This window comes from Neomonachus schauinslandi, chromosome 11 (assembly GCF_002201575.2).
Source record: "Neomonachus schauinslandi chromosome 11, ASM220157v2, whole genome shotgun sequence".
NCBI classification, from domain to species: Eukaryota; Metazoa; Chordata; class Mammalia; order Carnivora; family Phocidae; genus Neomonachus; species Neomonachus schauinslandi.
Genome location: NC_058413.1, coordinates 68,878,856 through 68,899,054, shown reverse-complemented (window position 1 = coordinate 68,899,054; position 20,199 = coordinate 68,878,856). Strand labels below are relative to the sequence as shown.

The 20,199-nt window shown below is 36.3% G+C and overlaps 1 protein-coding gene across 2 annotated transcripts in view; it reads right to left on the bottom strand.

Moving 5' to 3' along the window:
- The window catches only part of FOLH1B (folate hydrolase 1B), a 66,176-nt gene that overhangs the window by 40,776 nt on the left and 5,201 nt on the right, over window positions 1-20,199 (bottom strand). For both annotated transcript variants that reach the window (XM_044919758.1, XM_044919759.1), the window contains exons 3-6: window positions 17,925-18,111; window positions 10,244-10,345; window positions 3,108-3,233; window positions 2,094-2,280 (exon numbers count right to left, since the gene is read on the bottom strand). In XM_044919758.1, the coding sequence (XP_044775693.1) occupies window positions 2,094-2,280; window positions 3,108-3,233; window positions 10,244-10,345; window positions 17,925-18,111 (602 nt within the window). The remainder of the gene's footprint in view (window positions 1-2,093; window positions 2,281-3,107; window positions 3,234-10,243; window positions 10,346-17,924; window positions 18,112-20,199) is intronic.

The window sequence follows — 20,199 nt, the reverse complement described above, 5'->3', positions numbered from 1 at the left end:
CACCACACACAAAAATAGACTCAAAATGGTTGAAAGACCTCAGTGTGAGACAGAAATCCATCAAAATCCTAAAGGAGAACACAGGCAGCAACCTCTTCCACCTCAACCGCAGCAACTTTTTCCCAGAAACATCGCCAAAGGTAAGGGAAGCAAGGGCAAAAATGAACTACTGGGACTTCATCAAGATAAAAAGCTTTTGCACAGCAAAGGAAACAGTCAACAAAACCAAAAGACAAGCGACAGAATGGGAGAAGATATTTGCAAATGACATATCAGATAAAGGGCTAGTATCCAAAATCTATAAAGAACTTATCAAATTCAACACCCAAAGAACAAATGATCCAATCAAGAAATGGGCAGAAGACATGAACAGACATTTTTCCAAAGAAGACATCCAAATGGCCAACAGACACATGAAAAAGTGTTCAACATTGCTTGGCATCAGGGAAATCCAAATCAAAACCTCAATGAGATACCACCTCACACCAGTCAGAATGGCTAAAATTAACAAGTCAGGAAACGACAGATGTTGGCGGGGATGCGGAGAAAGGGGAACCCTCCTACACTGTTGGTGGGAATGCAAGCTGGTGCAGCCACTCTGGAAAACTGTATGGAGGTTCCTCAAAAAGTTGAAAATAGAGCTCCCTGACTTTTTAATTTTAGCCATTCTGACTGGTGTGAGGTGGTATCTCATTGTGGTTTTGATTTGTATTTCTCTGATTTGGCGAGCTATTATATCCAAGATATACACCTTATAACCACACAAATTCAGGGGCACCTGGGTGGCTCAGTGGGTTAAGTATCTGCTTTCAGCTCCGGTCATAATCCCAGGGTCCTGGGATCCAGCCCCACTTTGGGTTCTCTGCTCAGTGGGGAGCTTGCTTCTCCCTCTGCCCCTGCTCATGCTCTCTCTTGCTATCTCTCTCTTTCAAATAAATAAATAAAATCTTTAAAAAAAAATAAGCCACACAAACTTAATGATCACAGATTTTTGTAAACCTTATCAAATAGCTGAGGACATTCAAAATAAAGTGGCTTCCTTTGTTAATGATCTACACTTTTACTATGAAGCATTTCAGCCTTACACAAGCATGTGCATCTGGAGCCAGGCGGCTGGAAGCCCTCACTTAGCGGGGTGGTGATCTGGGCAGACACCCGCTTGTCTCCCTTTCCTCCTGTCAAGCAGAGGCAGTAATACTACAAGGCTAATAGGTCTGTTAATACGTGTAACAGCTGTCATTCAGGAAACAGTCCTAGAAAGTTATCACTATGGTGTTTATATAGCAAAGATGCAATAAGCATTTTCTGGACTCTATACTTTATTTTTTGTGTTTTTTAAAAAGATTTTATTTATTGAGAGAGAGAGAGTGTGGGCAGGGAGAGGGGCTAAAAGAGAGGGAGACAGAGAATCCTCAAGTAGACTCCACACTGAGCGTGGAGCCAGATGTGGGACTCGATCTCATAACCACAAAATCATGACCTAAGCCAAAATCAAGAGTTGGAGGCTTAACTGAGCCACCCAGGTGCCCCAGGACTCTATATTTTAAATGTGCCATTTCGGAGGTTTATAGAACTTCTTTTCTGCTATCCCTTATCCATAACTAGGAAATCCAAAAACTTAAAAACCATAAATTTGGAGGGAATTTGCTTAGCATCAAAACCTGATTTGATGCAAACTCATTTGACAGCAAAATCTAGTTTGAGCAGACATGTGGTTATTCATATTATTTATCATTTATTATTTTCCTCCGCTTAGTATGATTATTCATACATTTTATTGCAAAAATATTTATATGCCTGCTTCCTGTATCCTAGCCCAGCCTCCTGAGTGTTAGGCAATATATAGAATATGCCCCATATTACTTTTAAATATCTGAAAATATCAGAGTTCTAAAACCCATCAGGCCCAAGGGTTCCAAATAAGAGATAAGGGACATAAACCAATAATTTCCAGAGTTTGAAACTCTTTAACTTACTTCTTAGATGCAAAGAGAATTTTGAAAAGACATACTTGATCTCAAAATCCTTTAATAAAATCACTTAAAAAGGTTTTTTTTTTAGTTTCCCATGATGATTAAGGTCCTATCACTCACCATTTGCTGGGTAACCAGGTGTGAGAGGGTCTCCTGCACCATTAAGATTTAAGATATTTCCACGCTGGACACCGTGTCCAGGAAGATTCCAACCATCTGGATAGGACTCCACCCCAGGAGCAAAGTAATCAGCAGGATCTGAGTACAGAATGACTCCTTTGGCCCCTGCCACCTGGGCGTTTTTAACCTGGAAAGAACAATGTCTCTCTTATTTCAGGTTGGTTGTTCCAGATTTGATAATATCAATTTTTTTTTGAAATTACACTTAAATGAATAGCCAAACTTTATTTTCAATCCTTTATCATTAGACCTACAACAAAGGACATCTCACAGAGAACTGGCTTTTGCTTTTTCCTACTTCAGGTTCTAAAAATGGGCTTCTAAGAAAAAAATAAAATAATAAAATAAAAATGGGTTTCTAGGGATGGATCATCCCTCAGAGCTGTAGCTTTAGGAAATGTCCACAATAGTGATAGCAAGTACTTGCTGTTTCTTCCACTGGTCTAGGAGCACAAGAAGAAAGCAGACTCCATAGGCCAGATCTTTTATGACTGGGAGGGAATATTTTTGAAATTTAATTTCTCACAAAAGAGGAAAAAAATGAACAGATCAAGTGATAGTAATTTTTTAAAACTGCTATGTAGAATTTGGTTTCTCTGATTACCTATATTAACAATTCACATTAAAATTGAATTTAGTATTTTCAAAGATAATATTAAAAAACGAAGATACTGATGGCAACAACAAATCCAATGAATGCTTCTACGTAGACCACAGGCATAATTTACAGGTATGAAAAAATATGCTTTGTTCTCCTTGAACTACACTGGTTCAAACTCCAATGACCCAATTTAAAACCCCTGTCTATAAGCTAGTAAATGTGTCCTCCCCATAAGGTGGCCGTGTTACAGAATATGAAAGGATCATGGTCCTCAGAAAGTTTTAGGGATATGTTTCTACACATGTAAGATATTTTTTTATATTGGGGGAAAGGAAAAAAGAAATGATTTTTACCTTATTTCCTCTGAAAATTTTCCCGTATCTGGCAATCACAATCTTCCCAGAGCAATTGATTTTCATGTCCCTCTCTAGTTTAAGGAAGTCTTCAGTCTGCGCATAGTTAACATACACAAGATCACCCTGTGGAGACCAGGAATGGTTTAGGACAAGCACGATTTAATACAAGGAGGTTTCTCTGCATTAGGACAGTTTCACATCTTTGAATGAGGAAGAGGCAAGAGCATGCAAGAGAGTCAGAAAAGCACAAGCCTCCTATAAGAGATTCAAGGGAGAAATGAACTTGAATTAGGACAATTGGCTGAGTTAGAGATGTATGAATTTAACAGTAAGCTTTGTTTATATATGTCTCCTCTAGAGTGGCTATAATGCTATAGAAGTGATCCCCCCCAAAATGTACATGAATATATATATTGCCGCATGTAGTTTGAAGGGGTCCAGGCACCCTAGGTTAAGAAACCCTTGAGGACAGCTTCATTCTTAGAAGTTCCTTCACACTAGTAGCCTAATGGGTCTCCACTACCACCAGGTAAGGAAGAAAGGTCAGGTAGTATAGCTGCTTTACGGGTCTGGTTTCATATTACTAGTATGACCGTGTGCAAATCTTAATAACATCTCTGAGTCTCAGGATTCTCATTTGCAAAATGACAGGTTAGATGAGACCAGGATTCTTCATTTTTTTTCTCACCTACTCCCTAAATTAATTTTGAAACTCCCTCAACATCAGCCCCTCATATATTTACTTGACATCTAAAATTGCTTATCATAACTTTAAGTAGCTACAAAAAATGCAATTTCCAGCATATTATAACTATTAATATTTTGAGAAGCAATTTTACATCACTTTTTATATGCATCCAAAGGAATATACACACTATACTGATTTACTATTCCACATCATTCATTTAAAAAATACAGGAAGACACTCTTCAGTCAGAATTTTATCACCCATTTTCTCCTCGAACTTCTATCTTGTCCCCCCTTCACCAAAGAATTTTACTCTAAAGTAAAATATATTTCTGCTAGACACTGGGATGTGCTGTCCAGATTTCCCTTCGCTGAAGACATTCTTGTTCCAGCTGCAAGGAAGGTTCTCTGCAGACAGCCTTCAGTTCTCAAGCCTCTTTAGGAATTGCCTCAGCTACAGACAACCACTCTGCTCAAAGTCATGCCCCTTCCTGGGATGTCACACAGTGCATGACTGATCAGTGGGGAGTATAAAGCCTTGGACATTTTAGTCCAACCCAGGACAGTTCTGAAGAGCTCTGCTGACTCCAGAAATGCCCTTCAGGTCAGCCAAGCCTGTCCCTAAGCTGCCATTGAGGGTCACTGCTCCCTCTACTCAATCCAGCTTCCCTTCCCTCCCCTGACACAACTATTGATCCCAAGAGAACACTTCTTAATTAAATAGCATGCTACATTCCATTTCAGTGTCTTGTCACCTAGGATTTGGGAATGCTTGGAAGTCTTTTCTTGATCACTGCCAAACTTCCTTTGATTAAGATTATACATATATGTGTGTGTATGTGCGTATATATGTGTGTATGTGTGTGTGTGTGTGTCTATTGAATTTTTTAAAATGTCTTGTGACAGGATGTATGTGCTAAGAAAATTCTTTAGGAGTAAGCTAATTATTAGTAGTATCAGATTGAGTCTAACAATATTACAAATTTGTGTAAATGATACCCAAGCACAAAATTTTACTTGAAATATATTTCTTAATGCTATTAGATGTTAAAACATCAGGTCACTGGATGAATAAATTGTTGCTAGAATGAGACAGGACTCCACATTAGTTCTATTCACATTTCTTGTTTTTAGACCAAATTTCTGAGAAACTTTGAGATGGGAGTGAAAGAAGTTTTGTTGCAGAATTTTCACTAAGTTATATAAACTCCTTCCAAGTTACAACGCCCAAATCACAGACACTGATCTATTATCTGAGTTAATTCTAATGATGTCAGCTAGACGCTCAACTAGGCTCATCTAATTTTGTTCAGTTGCAAACCATCTGATTTGCCAAATCTCTTGTTACCCAGTTATGAGAATCTTTCACTATTGTCTCTTTGTCCAGAACCTCAGAGATAGTTACAACTCAGAGATATGCTTCATATTGTTTTAGGATGGGTGAGAGATGTCTTTCATTTGTAAAAATAAGAGAAAAATGATTATAAATAAGGAAGTACCAGCAGGACCTGACCATGGGCTAGTTTTCAGTCCAACGTAACTGCACCCTGAGAAACTGGTGGTGGAAATGGATTTCTTTAAAACAATCTCATGTCTGCCTTCGGAAGTCTTCACACATCCTAGTTTGAAGTCCCTGGGCTGGACAACTTCTCATATCCTATAATTTTATTTTTATTGTTTCCCTCTTTGGCTACATTTCTCCTAGCATGTGCACAACAAATGTACAACAGATACTAAAATAAAATTGTTTCCAAACTAATTCCAGGATTCATTTGACAAACTTGTTGAAAATGTATCATTATGAACCCGGCAGTGTTCTACGAACTAGGGATACAGCACATCCCTGTCCTTGGAGGAACTTACATTCATGTGAAATGCAGAAAGATAATAATAAAAATAATAACTAATAAGCAAATTACATAGTATATTAAAAAGTGATAAGTGCTGTAGAAAACTGTTTCAAAGTTTAAACAGAATAGGCAAATAGTAAACTAGTACTTAGGTGCATGCAATTTAAACGAAAAAGTCGACTGAGAAGTGATATTTGAATCTTTGCTTCAGTAAAGGGATTACTTTTAGCTCTTATATTTCTTCCTCAAACAATGCAATATTAATACACTATTAATAACCGTACTGTATGTCTCATTTATAATTGTTAGCCCTCCCTGGAGCTCGCTCTTATTTTGTGAATATAGAGTTATTAATCAATTTAATTTCAGTGAATTTTGTCTTAGTGTCGGTGTCTTACTTGAAATTTATCCCTATTTAATATCACTAACTTTGGGGAGACTACTTCCTTAAATGTCTGTAAATTGTGGCTATCTTTTGATAAATCTGCAATCTGCACAAAACAAATGAGGGATCGAAGGAGACATTAGTTTAAAAATGACAGTACACTTTTATTAAAGAGGGCACGTTCTGCATGAGCACTGGGTGTTATATGCAAACAATGAATCATGGAACACTACATCAAAAACTAATGATGTAATGTATGGTGATTAACATAACATAATAATAAAAAAAAGTAAAAAAAAATGACAGTACACTTTGAAAATGAAAACAAATGTGATAGATATGTCCTCTGGGCACTTCACAAATGCAAGTTGTCACCATCAGTTAGAAAAAAAGCTTTGTTTTCAGACAATGACTTTCTTGTAAAGTTTACACTGTACCATTGTTCTATGACTGGGAATAAATACAATCTTGCACTGTTAGCCTAGAATTTTCCATTTCTTGCAAGCTTCCATCTTCCTGCTCTTGTTAATTGAAACAGAACCGGAGACAAGGCCAGTGGCTCCTAAAGCATGGTTCTTAAGCCCTCAGAATCAGTGTCACCTAGGGTCTTGTTGGAAATGAACTATGAAGACCTACCCAAACTCAAGGGGGTGGGAGCTAGAACTGGTGTTTTACAAACCTTCTGGATTATCACGGTACATGCTGACCACCATTTGAGAACCGCTAGATTAGATTATATTTTTATTTTATCTTATTTTTATTTTTTTCAAGATTTTATTTATTTATTTATCAGAGAGAGAGAGAGCACAAGTAGGGGGAATAGCAGTTGGGGGAGAAGCAGGATTTCTGCTGAGCAAGGAGCCCGATGCAGGACTTGATCCCAGGACCCTGGGATCATGATCTGAGCCGAAGGCAGACGCTTCACTGACGGAGCCAACCAGGCACCCCTACAGCGAAATAGATTAAGCACAGACACACATAACTTTAAAAAGAATTAGCATTGCACTGGCTGAGTTACAGGTGATCCAGTGAAGCACATCAGCCAGCAAACTCATCTAATATTTGAACAGAAACAAGAATCTCATGCAGGATCACAGACTCTATCTTCCCATTAATCAAGAAGAGTTTAGGTCTACTTGAAAGAAATGAGTTAATAATCTCTATGACTCTTATGAGTAGAATAATTCTGTCAAAGTCCAAAAATTACTTGGGGATGTCAATTGATTATACATTAAACCCACAAACTAATGTGGGAATAATTTTCTCCCTATAGCATTCTGTCTTCTTTTCTAGAAACATAAAGTTTCTTTATATGTAATATTTTCACTGCTCAATAAATTTCACAGTGCTCTTCAACTACTTCATGCTCATTGAAGACTTGTATTTTATATTTTATGGCTATTTTAAATTAAATTTTTTGTTATATTTCCTGTTATTATACACTATGTCCATATATACTTATCTTCAATCTGATAATATTGTTATTTTTAAATAATGATATATTAGTATTTTTTGTATATTCTGATTATACAGATATATCACTGTAAATAATGAATTAATAAAGAAGACCCAAAGTATAAAAACATAAAGAGAACAGTTGAGCAATATTAAAATTAAAGATACCTTTTCAATAAAGGACAACTTGGGGCACCTGGGTGGCTCAGTCGGGTAAGCGTCTGCCTTTGGCTCAGGTCATGATCCCAGGGTCCTGGGTCTGAGCTCCCTGCTCAGCCAGGAGTCTGCCTCTCCCTCTCCCTCTGCCCTTCCCCCATTCGTGCTCTCTCTTGTTCTCTCTCAAAAAAAAAAAAAATCCTTAAAAAAATAAGAAAAGGGGAACTTAGATAACATGAACAAATGGGTGAAAAATTAGAAAAAGGTTTGTAATATTTAAACCAATATGGAATGAATAATTAAAATATTTAAGAAACCCTTAAAATCAGTAAGAAAAAGACTGGAAATTCAACAGGAAGAAGGCTATCCTTAGTCATTGCACAGAATAAAAACCAGAACAGCTAATAAATAAATATGTTTACAGATGAGCAACCTCAGTTGTAATCAGAGAAACGTGAATTAAAATAAAATAATAAAGTTATATAAACAAAAAGCAAAAATCATAAAGTTATGTAATTTCAAGTGTTGATGAAAATATATGAGGAAAAAGGAACACTCATTTAGTGTCAGCGGAAGCAACCAACTGCTACAGTCTGGACATTGTGAAATTAAATATTCCTACAAAACAGCAATCCCACACTTGGTTTACTGTAAACAGAGAAACTCTTGCAAGCCCAGATGGGGACACATATGAGGACATTCGCTGCAACACTGTGGTGATGAGGATTTAGGAGTAAAGCAGCGCTCGAGGCTCAGAGAATGGGTAAGTTACATGTGGTGTGCACATAGCATGGGATGATAGGCAACAAGTAAAAAGTAACGAACTACCCTGACATAAAGCAACGTGGATAGAGTTTTTAAAGGCCACTGACTGGAAAGAGTAAGAGAACAAGTAAGACCTAAAGTTTAATGCTATTTACATAAATTTAAAACACATCAAACACAAAATAAAGCCATATGTTTTCAAGAATATGTACATTGCTGGGGCATCAGGGTGGCTCCGTCGGTTAAGGGTCCGACTCTTGGTTTCGGCTCAGGTCATGATCTCAGGGTTGTGAGACTGAGCCCCACTGAGCATGGAGCTTGCCTAAGATTCTCTCTCTCCCTCTTCCTCTACCCCTCCCCCGCTCTCTCCCTCTCTAAAGAAAAACAAACAAAAAAAGAATATATGCACTGCAAAGGACATAAATACATTGGGCAGGGGAAGAGGAATGAGACTGAGAACAAAGATGAGAGGTACCTTAACCTTGGATTAAGTCTAAGTGACCGCAGTACACCTAAGATCTAAAATATACTATCTCTTCACTTCCAATTGTTATATGCCTCATTCCTATCTCATGTCAATTATGGAATAATTATGATTGCCAGCATTCTATTTATGTGCTAAATATTAGACAGAATTTTTCTAATATTATACCATTAAGATGTAAACTATTCATTTGAAGTGAACTTCATACAACCAATGGATAATACTCTTTCATTCTAAGTTTGCAAGAGTTTTTAAATTATAAGTTAATAAATCAATACATTTGAAAATAAAAATAGTATTTTCTCTCTTACTTATTAAAAGATATGGCACTTCCTGATATTAAATCATCCTCATGTGCTTGCAATAAATCCTAATTGATTAAGCAAATTTTTTACCTAGGATGTTTCCAATAAGAGCCTTCTATTGAGTGACAATCCAATATACCCAACTGTCAATTAGCAACTTCTTGTGAATATATCCCAGGCACTTCAACCCAATACATCCAAAATTGAATTTACTTACTGTCAAGTATTATAATAGGAGAGACAACTTTTAAAAAGATGTTAATAATTATATTCAACTCTTTCAAATTTAGCTTTCTTATAAAAAACAAAGTACCTCACACGAATCTGGGGATTGACTATAGAATTTCAGATGATAGTTATGCACACTGCTTTATTGAGTAGACCACACAAAATTTTCTAGAATGGACATTCATGCTCTTCATTTGAAAATGGCAACAATACTCTTATTCAAATTCTTTGAAAACTAATCAGTGCTATGCAACAGTAGTAATTAATGCTGTATTTTCATACAATGGAAATTACTTAGCAATAAAAAAGAACAAATTAAAAGCTAAAACACATGAATCTCATAGACTACACTTAGTGAAAGAAACTGGACACAAATGATTACATGCTGTACAATTCCATCAATATGAATTTTTAAAATAGGCAAAACTAATCAATGGTAGCAAAAACAATTAGAATGATTGACTGGCAGGGGGCAAGGGGTGTGGTACTGATTGAGAAAAGGCATAGAGGTACTTTCTGAAATGATGGTAATATTTTGTGTGTTAAGGGGTTTGGATTACACAGGTATATACATTTGTCAAAAGTCAATAAATGTACATTTTGGATTTCTGCATCTCACTGCAGTAAATTTTATCTTTAAAAACTGTCAACAAAACAATAAATAGTGCTTTTTCTTATTAAGAAATTCTACTGTCCTAACTGTGAAAAGGGGGTAAATTTGGATTATATAAAAAATCTCCTTATAGCTGTTCAATTGTTGCCTGCATGTATGAGGGGGTTCTGTTTGTTATTTGTATATTATTACATTGCATATTTACCTCTGGCATCCCCTGGGGAGAGAAGGCATTAAAAGGTGGCACAACATCTGAAACATTTTCATATCCTGGAGGAGGTGGTTCAAATAACGATGAGTTGAAAATCTGGAAAAGCAAAATATAAGTCAAAACTAAGTTAGGTAAAGTTTGGTTACTACAAGCAAACAAGGAAAAATGTACAGTATCATTTTTGTCAGTAGAGGGTTTTGTATTTTGTATTTTGAAAATACATATCAAATACCCAGCACTGTGCTAGAAGAATAAGCCAAAGACCCAGGGAGGATCTATAAAGCACCAGGCTTTGATTTAGGAGGAAAATTTTAACACCCAAATAAAAAGTATCATTGTATTGTAATCTCAATCCCTTATAACATTGCTAAGATAATTATTTAGCAACAAATTAAATACCAAATTCACTTCAATAAAAAAAATTACATTGGGGGAATCCATATCTAACAGTATCTAGATACACTGAACAACATTCACACTGAAAAGAACTAAAGATGCTGAACTAAATATAAAATATTATATTTTTAAGTGTATCATCAAATTGGGGAAAAAAAAAAAAAGTAAGGAATACTCAGAAGCCAAAAAAGTGGCGTGAAAGCAGGAATCCTGAGAGATTGCACTAAAGTCTGCCTTTGCCTTAGTTGGATCCATCAGAGCCCAAACAAGAGGCACAGGAGTTTAAAGAAATTCTGAGATGGTCATGCATAACGCTGGGTTGCCAAAGAACAACATCCTTCAGGGTTAAGGATACACTAGAGACAAACCCATTGGATATATATATGAGGATTTGTAAAAGAGAAAAGAGGGGCACCTGGGTGGTGCAGTTGGGCATCTGACTATTGGTTTCAGCTCAGGTCTTGGTCTCAGGTTTGTGGGATCGGGCCCCAAGTTGGGCTCTGTGCTCAGCATGGAGTCTACGTGGGATTCTCTCTTCCTCTGCCCTCCCTCTGCCCTACATCTGCACTCTCGCTCTCTCTCTCTAAAAATAAATAAATAAATAAATAAATAAATAAATAAATAAATCTATCTTTAAAAAAAAGAGAGACGAGAATAAAAAGACTGTGGAGGAGCTAAATTTGAAAATATAATGACTAAGAATTTTCCAAACTGATAAAAATTATGAACTCTTAAGATTCAGATCGTCCAATGAATCCTGACCAAACTAACGAAAAAATAATCTACCTCCAGACCTATCGCAGTAAAATTATGATATTCAATATACTACTTAATGTTAAAAGTTACAAAAGAGAGATTATACAAGAAACCCAAACAGAATAACAGATTAGCAGCTGACTTCTCAACAACAATAACGGAAGCCATAATGCTGTCAAATATTCTCTCCATGTGTGAAGGGACAGTAACTGCCAAACTACAAATCTAGGTCCCACAAAAACATCCTTCCTTTTGAAAATAAAATGGGGGTGCCTGGGTGGCTCAGTCGATTAAGCATCCGACTCTTGATTTCAGCTTGGGTCATGATCTCAGGGTGGTGCGACTGAGCTCCGAGTTGGGCTGCGAGCTAGGTGTGGACCCTTATGCACCCAGCCTCCTACTCCAAAAAAATTTAAAAAAGGAAATTAAATGAAAGCCACATTTTCTACCAAAAATTAATAGTTTGGAGCCAACAGATATTCACTTAAAGAAAATCTCTAAAGGATATCATTCAACAAAACAAAGCCTCTAAAAGAAGCTCTAAGATGATTCAAGAAAGACTGGTAAGCAAGGTATCCTGAATATGTGGAAAAAATGAATAAATATGTACTGTATGTAATAAGAAAAGCAAGTATTATTCAAGTTGACAAGAACAAGATTGAATTAGAATTATGGGCATAAAGTGGTAGGGTATGACCAAAGTGAAAGTATTCTAAGATGTTTGCCTTGTAGAGATATTGATTGAGCCCATATATACTTTAAGGTTTTGCCGAGTCATTTTGACCTTGGTAAAGGTTCAAGTATAGCTTCTCTGGGAGCCCAGAAGCAGGGCCCACAAACATGAAAAGTTGAAAATTCCCTTTTTTTTTTTTAGATTATTTATTTGACAGAGAGAGAGAGAGTCAGTGAGAGAGGGAACATAAGCAGGGGGAGAGGGAGAAGCAGGTTCCCGCTGAGCAGAGAGCCTGATGTGGGGCTCGATCCCAGGACCCTGGGATCATGACCTGAGCCAAAGGCAGGCACTTAATGACTGAGCCACCCAGGTGGCCCTAAAATTCCCTTTCTTTTATCACAACCAGGAGTTGATTTGGGGGATATTTACCTCTATTTGTTTAAATAACATGCAGTGTTTCAGATTTAGGCGTTATCTATGAACATTGTGACAGTTCAACTGTTTTTGTCCCTCTGTCACACCTATTAATGGTTTTGTACCATCACCATGTCCAAGTGAAATTTAATTATTGTGACTCTTCAGACCTGCGTTCTGTGGTAAACTGTAAACTTTTACTCTCCTGCACAACACACACAAGTTCCTCCTTCCACAGGCAACCAATACGACTAGTGTTCTATAGATTCTACCAGAAATATTTTAAATATATATAGACACATTATCTTATCTTTGTTCACAAAGATAACATATGATATAGACTGAACTATATACTGCCTTTTTTTATGTCACAAAATTTGTAAACTAAACTGTTTTGGTTATACTGAGAATACATAATTTGAGGCTGTATTAGTGAATTCTGGAAAGTGAGCAATGCTCTCTGGTATATAGTCTACCTTTGATAAAGTCACCCAAAATAGTTGTTTCCCTGACCTTACAAATTTCTCCCACATGTTAGAATAACTCATAAACTTGCTCTAAAATCCACTTGTTCAGAGAGGCTGTAAAAGTGAAGATTACCATATAGGCAAATTGAGTGAGATCAACTTGAATACTCCCTTGGCTAAAAGATGTGCTGATGCAAGGACTTTGTTTCTAGATGGTTTTGTACTGCACTTTACTACGATTTCTTTTATAATCTTTCCCAATGATTCAGATGAGTTTCCTATGCTATGTGTGTCACAGAAAAATTATGGGCTAAATGGAGGATGTGGGGATTTTTAAAGGGTAGTAATTGATACAGTTTCACGGTAGGTTCTGTGTGCCTCAGAAAAGGTAGATATTTGGTGGCACCTGGGTGGCTCAGTCAGTTAGACGCTGCCTTCGGCTCAGGTCGTGGTCCCAGGGTCCTGGGATCGAGCCTTGCATCAGGCTCCCTGCTCGGTGGGAGGCCTGCTTCTCCCTCTCCCACTCCCCCTGCTTGTGTTCCCTCTCTCACTGTGTCTCTCTCTGTCAAATAAATAAAATCTTAAAAAAAAAAAAAAAAAGAAAGAAAAGGTAGATATTTGGTGCTCTAGTTGGGATAACATAACGTTAGGTTCACTCCCGGTCTCCCATCACTGTTTGTACCCCTGCCCAGGACCAGGGCCATGTACAATGTCACAAAGTAGTGATAGATATCCAAATTCCAGGGGAATGTTTTTAATGTCTCACCATTAATTTTGATAGTTGCTGTGACCTTTATCAGGTGATGTTAATTAACTTCCTTTCCAAGTTTACTAAGAGTTTTTATCGTGAATTTATGTTTCATTTGTTCAATTTTTTTGGGGGGGGGGATATTTTTTGAGATGAGTATGCAATTTTTCTTTTTCATAATGATAATTATATTATCCATATACATACATTACACATTTGGCCTGTCTGTTTGCAATTTGCTTGTTGGGTTATCATTTCTAGATTATACTTGCCTTAAAAAATGAGTTGAGTTTTTAATATTCTTTGAAATAGCTTGTGTTATATTTAAATGATCTTTTACTTTAATCTTTCAAACTTAAAGGAAAACCAGTTGGTCTTGATGCTCTGTGTTGTGGGAGTTTTTGAAGTACTGATTTAATTTCTTCAATATTATAGAACTATTTGGATTTTGCATTCTTGTGTCAAATTTCAAGTTTTTTCCATTTCATCTCAGCTGTGAATTATTGGCATACTTCTTCCTAGTATTTTCTTATCTTTTCCTATCTTTCTTATCTGTGCAGCATCTATAGATACGCCTCTTTTTTTTTTCTTAACTCCTTATTTATTTATGCTTTCCTTGTATTTTTTCCTTATTAATTTTTGTCCTTTAGGGGACAAAAGGGGTCATTTGGGTGGATTACCTCATCAGTGCTGACCAGGTAATTACAGATTGACTAGTTAAAGGTCACATTCCTGGGAGAGGCTGAAACTGCATTAGGTTAGGTATTAAATCTTGGTTTTCTGAGTGGGTCTCAATACAAGTAATTCAATTTTGGGCCTGTTGTAACTTTTCCTTTAACAGATAAAAACAATTTTAGAATTGTTGGTGAATAGAAACACTTAGGTAGTGACCCTCTTTATCTCTTAATAAGGTTTTTGACTTTGCTTTAAAATTTACTTTATAAGATAAAACCATTTTTTAAGTCAATATTTACTTGGTATTTCTTTTTCAGTTTTGTTACTTTCAGACTTGTGATGTTGTGTTCAAGTCACTTCTTATAAAATAGTACACAGCTGATTTTACTTAGTCTGATATGCTGTTTTTAATCAGACAGTTTTTTCCTTTAAATTTTTTCTAATTACTGATACACAGCATTTAAGTCACTTTTGTTTTCCTATTACGTGATTTTTACTCTTCCTTTTCCTCCCGAATGCTCCATTTTTCTTTTGTGAAAATTGTGTATCCTGGGCAGCTGCCTTAACTTGGATTCAAATAAAACTCTTTTCCTTTTCCTTTAAAATTTATAAGGTTTGGGGTGCCTGGGTGTCAGTCATTAAGCGTCTGCCTTCGGCTCAGGTCATGATCCCAGGGTCCTGGGATCGAGGCCCTCATCGGGCTCCCCGCTCAGCGAGGAGCCTGCTTCTCCCTCTCCCTCTGCCTGCTCCCCCTATTTGTGCTCGCTCTCTATCAAATAAATAAAATCTTTAAAAAAAATAAAACTTAAAAGGTTTGTTCATTCTGTGTCAACAGTTGAATATTGCTTGCTTCAGGAAAGGGAGAAATAGGGAGGAAGCAAGGCACTTTGGAGAAGTATGTGACTATGTTCAGATGTACTTTGGATGAAAATAAAAAAGGAAAATGAATTAATGATATAGCTTTTAAAAAATTAGGAAGATTTAGGCAGTGTGATATTGTGATTTATAATAAATATATATTTGATCTTCATCCCATTTCTGGCACTGAGCTCCTAAAACCTCCTAAAAGGAATTTCCTGATGAGAGCAACAAATGTGTCTATTGTTATGTTAACGAGGTAACTTTTGGACCCCACTTAAGGATGGGCGCAGGTTGCAGGAGAACCAACTTAGTGATTAGAGGGTTGGAACTTTCAGTCCCACTGCCAACCTCTCAACCAGGAGAGAGGAGCTGGAAGTTGAATCAATCATCAATAGCCAAGATTTAATCATCACACCTGTGTAATGAAGCCTCCATAAAAACCCAAAAGACCAGGTTCAGAGAGCTTCTGGGTTGGCGAACACATGGAAATGGGAGGGGATTGGGGCTCCTAGAGAGGGGGTGGAAACTCTCTGCTCTTTCCCACATACTTTTTCCTATGCATCCTTCATCTGGCTACTGATCCATATCATTTATCATCCTTTTAATAAATCAGTAATCTGGAATGTAAAATGTTTTTTGCAAATGTTAATTTGCTCTAGCACATTAGTCAAACCTGAGGAGGGAATCATAGGAACCTCTGATTTCTGCCCGTCTGTCAGAAATACAGTTAACAACCTGGGCTTTCAACTGGCATCCTGAGTTGAAGGGGGGTTATTGGAACCTCCAGTCTACAGCTCGTAGGTCAGAAACAGGTTAACAACCTGGGCTTGCAACTGATATCTGAGTGGGTGGGGGAGGGGGCAGTCTTATGAGACTGAACTCTTACCTATGGAATCTGATGCTATCTCCAGGTAAATAGTGTCAGAATTGAGTCGAATTATAGGACACCCAACTGGTGTCTGAGAATTGCTTGTTGGATGTGTGGGGAAAACACTCCCCATCCCAACAGAAATTGGTCTAGGAAGCCAAAAGAGACAGCTAACACCATTCCAGAAAATCTCCAGAATGATGTTTCTACATGATACTTTTATATTATGTGACAGGCTTGAAGAGTTTAATAAATGCTTATAATGGCAAAACAAACAATGAAATGGAATAATAAAAGCAAAGTCACAGTCAAAATTAGGAGGTGAAAGAAGAAGGAAAAAAGAAGTGCAAGTTTTCTATCTTCCTCATTGTATATAGATCATCCCCAAATCAGACAGATCAAGACAGAGGTTTTATATGTATATATAAATATATATATATTTAACATAATCTATATCTTATTTCATCATTAAATAACTTTCCTAAGCATACTTTTATAGACTGCTTAGTACTTAATTATATTGATATGCCCCCACTTATTTAACAAATGTTATGGGACCATATGCAGTATATGGATATTCCACATAACTTTTTTTTTTTTTTTTTAAAGATTTTATTTATTTATGAGAGACAGAGAGCACGAGAAGGAAGAGGGCAGAGGGAGAAGCAGACCCCCCGCTGAGCAGGGAGCCCGATGCGGGACTCGATCCCGGGACTCCAGGATCATGACCTGAGCCGAAGGCAGTCGCTTAACCAACTGAGCCACCCAGGTGCCCTCCACATAACTTTTTTTAAAAAATACTTTTTAAATTTTGAGATAGGTTAATATTTTAAAAAGATAAACAACTAACTACAATAATTTAAAATAGTAGTTAATATGGAAAGTTTCAAATCATATTAGGAAATTTAGCATGGAATTACATCATTGACAGCAAAACATAACAACATATTTGCCATTAAAAGACTAATCCATTAGTTGATAGAAGGTGATTGACATATTAGGAAAAAATGTTTATAAATTTATATGTATTTAAATCACATGACATTTTCAGTTCACTGATCAAGCTGGACATATTTGAAGCTATTTACAACTGAAAAGGCCCAACTGACAAAAAGACTGAGGGAGACTGTCTGGATTGAAAGGGGCTATTTCAGTTAAGATACAGTAGCTCTAAAACTAAGGTATGCTAAATAGGGTTAAGCGAATGAGTTTTACTTTCATATTGAACATATCATGACAAGAAATACCTCAATCACTTGTATTATCTCTTCTTACTCAAGTATGTACCCTAACTTGCAAACAAGATTATAAATTCATTAGATAATCATTCTATAGACATTCTCTCCCAATTCTCTTCCCCCTTCAAATGTCCACATCCAAGTTCTGGGCACAGAGCTGAATACATGATCATATGAGTCATATCATTAAGCACCAATAAAAAGCTGTGGACTCAAACTACATACCAGGTGTCTTGGGTTTCCTCACACCCCCAAACTTATACAGTATCTATAAAAGATATGTCTATTTTACTTGCCTGGAATTACTAATATATCATATTTTATATTAGCACACAATACTAAAAAACAGAAAATACAACTGTCATCAAGCATTAATTTCTCAGACTTTTTCCAACATCACATTAAATTCAAACATCATAGGAAAGGAGTTGACACTGGTAATGAGATATTAAAGACAACATTGACAAGTTTCAATAATATTGATTTCCATCAATAATTAGAGATAGTATAGGGCATTCTTTCATAAAAGGTGTTTGAAAAGAATAGAGATGAGGGTAGTTTCTTATCTCTTTGTTTTACCTCATTTCCGTCTTCATCAATTATTGAGATGTAGTTCGGATGAGTCTTATTTGGATAGGACAACAGGACATCATAATGGGCTAACTCAACAGAATCCAGGCCAAATTCTTTCCACTGGGATTGAATTTGCTTTGCAAGCTGAAAGTTTTGTTCTGTTCCTGCTAAATGTGGCAGCCGTGTAAAATTACTGGTGAACAAAAATTGAAAGTGGTTAGAAATTAATGTTTAGTCAGCCTTTATCCCAAATGAACAACCAAGGAAGGCAGATTGACACTTAAAACGTGCTTTGAAATGTGATATGTTAAAAAAGGAAAGTGGTGCTATTATCGCATCAAATAGATTTTCAAAGCATATTTTGAAGTTTTCATGCTCTAATTTGTACTCATTCAAGAGAAAAACTGGAGAAACCGATCTTTGTAGAAAACTGTTATATGCAATCCACTGGGTGTTTCCCTATATAGTAGATGAGGAAGTGTCCTCTTCTTTCCTTAAGACTCATGCGTCTTAGAACTTTCGTGGAATTATTTATTTCACTGTGTGAAATAGACTTAGAAGGTAAAAATATTTTCATACAAAATACCAAGCTGTGACGTGCCAAGAATAACTGTTAATTACATTTATTTTTAAATACTTCAAGTTATGGCCAACCAAGAAACTTTTTGATTAGCAGCCTTTATAAAGTATCTTGATTAAGGAATAATCTAAACATATTTTGAGAAGCTCAGACTAAATCTCTTGTACTCCATTCATCATGCATAGTAATACACTTAAAAATCAATGATGATAATTAGCCTGACCAGTAATATCTCTAATGAATAAGCTATGTGGGCAGAATTTCAGCTACCAAAAATACTTTCACAAGTTTACTACTTTCTCATTAATATGTCTGGATACTGGTGCTTTTGTTTGTTTAAATTTCTCTTTCTCTCCTGGAAATGTTTTGTTTCCCTGAAGATTCAGCTCATTGGTATTTTCATCTTAACCCACTTAAAGAAAAAAATCCACATGCCAAAGCATTATGTATCATAAAAAGACATTTATTTCTAGATCTTCACAAACTTCTGCTTCTGAATATGTAGGTTTTTCTAAAACCAACACATGTTCATCCTTATAGGGTTTTTTAAAAAAACTAATAAATAGGCAACATGGCTATGATGATTCCATTTTCAAATGTTTACTTTTATTGTAAATTTATCTTAATTTTTGACTTGGCAAATCAACTGCCAAGAAGAATAACTCTCAATTTTTAAAAAATGGAGTTCTTGTGATAATTTTTTATAATTCTATTAAAATAATTTAAATTGTATTTACAAAGATAGTATCAAAACCCTTATTCAAAAAATGTTTAAGGGCTAAACACTATAGGGGCTGAATGTGGGCTGCCCCAAGATGGGCCACATTAGCATGAACGTTATTCTAACCTGAAGGCAATCAAAACTCTACAGGCTCAAAAAAACTTTTGCTGCTCCCTTAACAACATAGAATCTAAACTGATGGTTGTTCTCAAAATAAGGGTTATTAGCAGAGATAAATTTTATCTGACTGATCCACCTGTACAGTAGGGCAAATATCTAATTATCAAACAGCTGCTTTTCTTATCACCTTGTGAAGTGTGTTCCTTTCATATACCTCATTTTGCCTGTCTTTGGAATTTCCATGTCTATATGGATTCCCCACACATACACTATTAAGTTTGATTTTCTCCTATGAATCTGTCTTGTGTCAGGGTGCTAGAAGTACCTTGAAGGGGATAGGACATTCTTGCTCCCTTACAACAACTTACACAAAATTTCTAATGTGTATTTGCAAAACATAGTAACAAAATAACACAATTTTAAGAGGCAGCTGAGGTGTTTATATTACCTGCAGAGATAACGGAAAAAGACCCAACATGGTGCTATTTTTTTTCTGTATTACACAGATCACAAACTGTAACATAACCAAAGTGGATGCAGATTATACATATTTCCTTAAGTCACAGTGATAACTCTGTCCCTACATGTAGAAATAGGGCACCTGGCTGGCTCAGTTGGTAGAGCATGTGCCTCTTGATCTTGGGGTCATGAGTTAGAGCCCCATGTTATGGGGTAGAGTATCTTAAAGAAAAAAATTAAATTAAAGATTTAAAATTAAAAAGTTTAAAATTTTTTGAAAAATTAAAGAAAAAAATTAAAAAGAGAAAGAACAGTTGCCAATAGGGAGTCCTGAACCTGCTCTCCCCACCACAAAAGGAAGGAAGGAAGGAAGGAAGGAAGGAAGGAAGGAAGGAAGGAAG